The sequence below is a fragment of the Octopus bimaculoides genome, chromosome 15 (assembly GCF_001194135.2).
Source record: "Octopus bimaculoides isolate UCB-OBI-ISO-001 chromosome 15, ASM119413v2, whole genome shotgun sequence".
In the NCBI taxonomy this organism is placed as follows: Eukaryota; Metazoa; Mollusca; class Cephalopoda; order Octopoda; family Octopodidae; genus Octopus; species Octopus bimaculoides.
In genome coordinates, this window is record NC_068995.1 from 41,088,443 (window position 1) to 41,096,143 (window position 7,701).

The 7,701-nt window shown below is 38.5% G+C and overlaps 1 protein-coding gene across 1 annotated transcript in view; it reads right to left on the reverse strand.

The window, feature by feature from the left end:
* Window positions 1-2,437: 2,437 nt before the first annotated feature.
* Window positions 2,438-7,701, reverse strand: part of LOC128249536 (uncharacterized PE-PGRS family protein PE_PGRS3-like) — a 5,955-nt gene continuing 691 nt past the window's right edge. The window contains exon 2 of the mRNA XM_052973409.1: window positions 2,438-2,628. Coding sequence (XP_052829369.1) covers window positions 2,438-2,628 — 191 coding nt within the window. The remainder of the gene's footprint in view (window positions 2,629-7,701) is intronic.

The window sequence follows — 7,701 nt, forward strand, 5'->3', positions numbered from 1 at the left end:
GATAGTGTGTACTTCGAGGGAAATTCAGCTGTAATAAATATTAGTTTCAAATTTCAGTACAAGGCCAGAACTTTCGTGGGCAGGAGTCAATCGATTACGTCGACCCCAGGATTCAACTGGTACTTATTTTAACAACTCCGAAAGGATGGAAGGCAAAGTCGACTCCAGCGACGTTTGAACACAGAATATAAAGTCAGAAGAAACGCGGCTAAGCATTTTGTTCGGTGCGGTAACGATTCTGTCAGCTCGTCACCTTAACCGTTGTTATAATTATTATTACTAATATACAGTCATGAAATGGAACTGGTATCAATGCTTTGACTGGAACTGTGTGTTCTGCTTTATTAAAGCTATTACAAAAATAAATCCGAGATTAAATATTGTAATTTTACAAACCTAAATGAGTTTTATGATTGGTAGAGACCTGAGCGCTAATAGTTTCGGACTAGATCTTTCCTCGAAGTAAACAAATGAAACACAATAACATAATAAAAATTTGATGTGATCACGTGACTGGCAGAGTTATCAGAAGTTGTTAGATATCGCTGGTCATATCCTTCAAATGATGCCACTCCCGCTGCCTAGGTGAGAAGTTCAACATGCCCCTTTGATCGAAAGTGGGACTGGAGCAACATACAATGAAGCGTTTTGATCAAGAACACAACGTGCCAGACAGTGCTAGGAATCGAACGCACGATCCCAGCGGTCGCGAGTGCAACAGCTTAACCACTAGGCCACGCGCTTTCACAATACAATAACATAAAAATAAAGACAAGAAACTGTGGTGCTACTTTGTCGTGTGATCTACAAGGGAGATTACTTTAGGTTATTTTTTAGTTTACTTTCCAATTTCTAAAAACCCTTAAGATATTGGCTAAAGATTTTCACAATGTGATCAGCGATGAGACGACGGCAGTTTCATTTTTACAAGAAACCAGAAGGCAGTTGCATTTTCGCAAGAAACCAGCACTAAATTCACATCATCTCTTATGAAAAAGAAAGGTGCCACTTTGCCGAATGAGCTACAATTTAAAGGGAGATTACTTTAGTTCACTTTGTGCTAATGCTACTTTTCGTGGGATCTACGTGAGCTAATTTACTGTGGTGAGTGATCTACGCGCTTATTTTAATTATTATATGGTTTTCTTATTATTAAAATAGTAAAAATAAAAAATAAAAAATACATTTCCAATGCTAAATATGTACAAAATAATTTTAAAAGTAACCTAGAGTAATCCCCCTTGTAGATCACACACCAAAGCAGCACCGAGACTGATTTGGTTAGTGCTAAATAAATAGGTTTTAAAGTTCCTGGAATTTTAAAATTCCTTTCAAACACAACATAGGAATTTAGCAGCTTTATCAGCCATCTTTGCCAATTTGATTACCCGAAGGTTTTCAGTTTTTGAGTTTCAAAGTTATTTCTAAGGTACCTCATCGTTTTTGCCAATCCATCCATCAAAATATATATTATAGAACACAGAATTTTGCTAGAGGTTTGTAGCGGCAATATTCAGCAGTCATATCAATACACCCGATTTCGAAGATTCGCTAGATGACTACCCATGTGATCAACAAAATCTGACCATTCATGACTTCGCGTGCAATAGGATCCAACGACAATTTCATATTTTGGTATGCTTCCTTCTGAACCTATCCATCGGTATAAATTCGCCACACCTTGACTACTTGACAAGGAACTTTGGGATGCAGCAAAGAGAGCATTGAGAGACAGCAGATAGACTCAGACTGCTGCTCATCCGAGCTGATAGCAGTCACATTGAAAGATCAGTGACAGTAACACAACGACCAGCAGTTAAGTTTTCGACTACTACTACAATTATACCAAGAACAATAACATTCAAACTCTCTCAACACTTTGTCGTTCGTAGTAACGACACAATTATTTTTTTGTATACACGAAAAATAAAAGTTTTGTGTGTCAAAAATCGCAACTTCTCCAATGTTCTATTTCATTTCGGTATATGTACTAGTTATATAAAATTTAAATTATATGCAAATTTGTTTCTTTCAAGGATAGAAAATTATGTTTTCTCTCCGATTGCCAAAGTATGGATGAATGAATGGACAGTAGATGTTGAATATCGGTGGTAACAGTGGTTAATGCATACCACACGGTAGGAAGAACTTACAACTGTAGGGTATATAGATATCACATTAAAGGAACAGTTCATAGCTGTAGTAAATAGGGACCACATGGAAGAAACAGTGCAGTCGTGGTAAGGAACAGCTTACCACCATGGTAAATCGGTCTCACTTAGCGGGAAGAAATCACAGCAGTATGAAATAAGTAACAGATGGTGGAAACAAACTGCAGTCGGGGTAATTGGATAACACATGGTAGGGACAAGTTATTATTATAGATTAGTATCTACTATTGTATAACAGTATCGACTGTATTAGTATCAATACTTCATTAATCCGCTGAACTGAATTCAAATCCTGCTTGTAGGGCTGGGAAAAACATTAGGGGAACATCTCCTGTGAAATCTTCCATATACTCATAATTAGAAGACGGCTTCTTTAGTGACACCTCGCAATGACCAACAATGTTACGAGAGATTCTGACGATGGTGATGATGGAGACAAGAACAACTACGACGACGACTATGGAAATATTGGTGATGGAAAAGATCAAAGTCATAATGATGAAGAGGAAATAAAAATGAAAAGATAAGCTACACTCGACAGGGCATAAATCGATATCCCAGAGATATAAACCTTGATAATATTGTCATGTATCGAGTCTACAGATCAATTCTCTCACGCCTATCCTCTATTTCTTAACAAGATACAAGTCTATCGACTGAAACGTGTTTATGTCAACAACCCATGGCGGATAAACTGGATTTGAATTTAAAAACTTCGACAACCTAAACTAAAGAACAGTTACTTTTGATTTAAGATAGAATGAATATAGAATCTCATATTTTGTAGTGGAGATGAAAAGAGAATGTTGTAATGTTTATAAATGTCCAAAGGGAATTAATGTCATAATTGAAAGAGTGACTCGTGTGTTCGGACCTTACAACAACCGCTGCTTATGTCCACACATGCATAAGAGAATCTCTCTCTCTCTTTCGCTTTCTCTCTCTCTCTCTCTCTCTCTCTCTCTCTCTCTCTCTCTCTCTCTCTCTCTCTCTCTCTCTCTCCCCCTCTCTCTCTCCCTCTCACACAAACACACACACACATTCCCTGTTGGGTAGGACTGGGACACCTGCTGTGCTGACGATGGCTATTCAAGTAGAAACACCTGTCAACAGCTGTTGTCTTGTCTCCAGGCTATCAGAATGTCTCTTCTTTAATGACCTGACAGTTTCGCAGAATTCTCCATTCTCCAGATTATTTCTCACTCGCATTTGGAATTGGTCACAGTTATTATAAGACGTTTGTTTATTTTCTTTTATTTTATTTTATTTTCTCGAAGAGAAGATCATTTCAGTGAACCAAGTATTTGTCTTCTATGTTATTTGACATACCTTTATTCGTCTTTATTGACCATATTCATGGCACTGGCCACTGTCATTTAGTCTCCTCACCCAAATCTTGTTTCAATTACACACACACACACACACACAAAGGCAGATGTGTGTCGCTTTATATATGTGTGTGTGCGTGCGTGTGAGCGCGTGTACGTGTGTGTGTGTGTGCCTTTGTGTATGTGTTTGTCCCTTCTCACCGCTTGACAACCGGTGTTGGTGTGCCCCAACATGGCTGCAGTCTAATGATTGTAACAAGTAAAAGATAAAAGATAAAATATTCAAACGTTATGTACATGACGCCGCGGATTCGATTCCACTGCCTGGTATTTTGGTCATAAATCATTTAACATGACACTGGGACGAATGTCTCGTGAATGAAGTTGAGTAAACGAAAACTGTACGGAAGCCCAGCAGATAGGTTTATCTGGAATTTAAATTTGCCGCTTTGTGAAAGACTATATCACTGAATCTGTCCGACTATTATATTAATGGTACATTGGTGGAATATTCAACCGCCTACATGTTAATTCATTAGTAGACAACTTTAAGAGGTTCGGTTCTGGTTTGAGGGATATTTGGCTGCTATCTCCGAAGGTTAAGCAATTCATTACATGTTACCTTATAGGGTGATCTCTGCATAATTAGGTCTGTCTTTTATTAGGAATTGTTTAGCGTTAGTGCAACCCGGTTGAACTGTGTGTGTGCGCACACGCGTTCGTTTGTGTGTGTGTACTTGTGTGTGTCTGTGTGTGTTATGTACAATGTGTGAGTGCTCTGGTTATGCGAGAAGTGGGTGGTATGATAACTGCTTTACAAGGCTAATTATGCCGTTAATTATGTATGAAAGCCATGACAGCTGGAAATGGTGTAATTAGAGGGGAATAACTGACCTGATGACAAATATGCGACACACACACATATACACACAGCTGAATATATGCTGATGTGTGTGAGTGCGGGTGTGTACGCATCGACACACACACACACACATATATATATATATATGTGTGTGTGTTCTTATACTTATGAACATATATATGTACATTCATACCCACGCAAATCTATATAGGTTGGTGTGTGTGTGACTGCATGTGTATGTATGCATGTATGTATGTATACACGTACACATATTTTTTCTGTAGGCTAAACTTGAAGTCCTTGTCAACTTGCTCTTTACAATAAATTGTTTGACTCTACTTACAGTATAGAGTTACAAAATCAAGTACCACACACACATATCTATATTCATATATCTATGTAGGGCCGACTTAGCAACATTTTAGGCCCTCGGGCCAATCAGTGCACTGGTTCCTATAGTATTTATTTACTTATTGACAGCAACCCGCACTATACATATATCAGAATTGGGGCCCTAGACCCCCATGATGCCCCTGGGCAACTACCCAGTGTTCTCGTGTCTTAAGACGGCACTGTACGTACATACATACCGTTGTGTCGACGCCCCCAGTCAAAGAAGTAGGATCTCCAGCAGTCGAGTAGCAGTTGTGTAGCGGTTGAGTAGAGATCATCCGAAGGTGCTAGATAGCAGTAGCTTGAGACATAACGCATACATACATACATACATACTTGGAATCTTGGGGAGACAATGCAAATCCTTAATTCAAATGCTACAAATAATCGCGATATCTGGGACTATAATAACCTGCAAGACCTTAAGGTTTAAAGGATGATGGTTAAAACAAAATTCTTTCCTTCACAATCTTGCTACCAAGTAGGTGACCGGTCAACATTTACTCTTAAATGAAAAAGAGAAAGAGAACATCAATCAATCAATCAATCAATCGATCGATCGATCAGTAGTTATTATTCAAAATTCAACATAGGACAACCACATGGTTCTGGGTTCAGTCCCACTGCGTGGCACCTTGGGCAAGTGTCTTCTACTATTCTTTCCTCTATTCTTTCATTCTTTTACTTGTTTCAGTCATTTGACTGTGGCCATGCTGCAGCACCGTTTTGAAGGGTTTTAGTCGAACTAATCGACTTGTATTTTTAAGCCTAGTACTTAAACACACCAACACCGGTTGTCAAGCGGTGATGGAATACAAACACAAACACGAATATATATATGTATATATACATACATACATACATATATATATATATATGTAGATAGATAGATAGATAGATGTAGTGACTTCATGCAAGCGTTACGTGGATTCGATCCTCTATCGCCAAATTTCACTTAACAGTTCAATAGTACTTTTCTCACGGTAAAACAATAGTTTTTCTGTAAGTGACAGCAATTACATTTACCAGATGCCTTCTCTAAGCAGAATACTGTCTTTGCCACTTGACCTTTCTAACGTCTTCTTGGCCACCAAAAGCCAGAATAAAGATAACAGGCTCCAAGCGAAATCTATTGTCCTCAACAATATGTCTTTTTTTCTGACTGGTTTTGCATGGTTATAGAAAACTAGAATTTGGTAAGGCAAAATCAGTTAGTGAGAGCGACCATCAGTTAGTGAACAGAGACTAACTAGAGTCATGGTCACAAGCAGGCAACCACTAAAGACGAACGGCTCAACGGACTTATTTCAGTTTCTGCCTGCCAAATCCACTCACATGGTTTTGGTCGGCCCAAGGCTTAATAGAAGACATTTGCCCAAGTTGCTATGCAGTAGGACTGAACCCGGAACCGAGTAGTTGGGAAACAAGCTTCTTATCACACGGCCACGCACAAGCTATAATAACTGCCGAGATGCTGATAGCGTATGGACAACTACAGCACAGTCAGCATTTTGCAGTTCGATGGTTTGGTTTTAATTTGTGGTTTACTATATTCAGATATGTGCAGGCGCGTGGCTTAGTGGTTAGGGTGTCAGCATCATGATCGTAAGATTGTGGTTTCGATTCCTGGACCGGGCGACGCGTTGTGTTTTTGAGCAAAGTACTTCATTTCACGTTGCTCCAGTCCACTCAGCGAGCAAAAATGAATAACGCTGTGATGGACTGGCATCCCGTCCAGCTGGGGAACACATACGTAATTGAAACCGGGAAACCGGGCCCATGAGCCTGGCTAGGATTTTAAAGGGCGCATTTATTTTAATTTTTATATTCAAATATTGAATAGATTCCTCTCTTGCCGGAAGTTATTAGTGACTATCACTTCCGCCTACCTTTCTACTCTTCTGGGTATTCTATACTGATGAAGAAGGTATTAAACAGTGCAGGAGTTAGTATGCATCCATGCCTACCTACCGTTTTAACACCGATGTTTCAGATTTCTGCTCTGCATACATTCAAGCCGTCATTTCTCTGTGGGATTTGAGGAGCAAACATCTACATTTCGACATCAAACAGAAAATATTAGGATGAGCAAGCCTTCAAGTGCTAAGTTAGAAACTACGTTGCTAAAAATATCCCGAAAGATAATATAATTAAAAACCAACCCAGTTATCAATTTATTAGCACAAATAGCAAATTTGTCGAAGAACTAAATAATGGCCGACGGTAAATTAGGAATAAACGAAACGATACTTTTGTTTGCGTACTATGCAGCCTGTAGAACTCACTGAAATACCAGTTTCGGTTAGAATGTATTTTCGTTGATTGCTGTCTACTTATATCAATGAAATATTTACTTTGTCTGCATACAATGTTTCTATAGGACTTCATTCCAATTTATTGTTGTTCGCTGTTTGTTTTATCCCTTTTTTGTTTTAGTTTTTAACCGATATATTTGCGTTGTCATCGTGTAACAGTATTTGCTGATAACAATGTATGGCGTCTCTTTTCGGTCCGAGCAAATTAAATTTATTGTCTTTTATGATTCTACTGCTTGTGATTTCCATACTTGATTCTTATTGGATTTACATGGACAAAATCATGTTTTCTCATCAAAATTATATTCATTAAATCTTTGAGGAAAATATGTTATAATTGTTTATTTTCTTACAAAATATCATTGCGAATTAGAGATACATCTCATGATACATCTCACGTCTTATACGCCAGAAAATAACTGACATAACTGTACGTTCTGAGTTCAAATTACAACTGGATTGACCTTACTTTTCATCCTTCCAGGGTAGATATAATTAGTACCAGGCAGGTACTGTGAATCGATTATTGTTGTTGTCGTTGTTCTTGTTTGCTGTTAGTTTCGTCCGGGGATCGTTAGCGGTTCTCCTGCTCCATTGCCATTCTTTGCCGCGGAGTCGGAGAATACACAAGT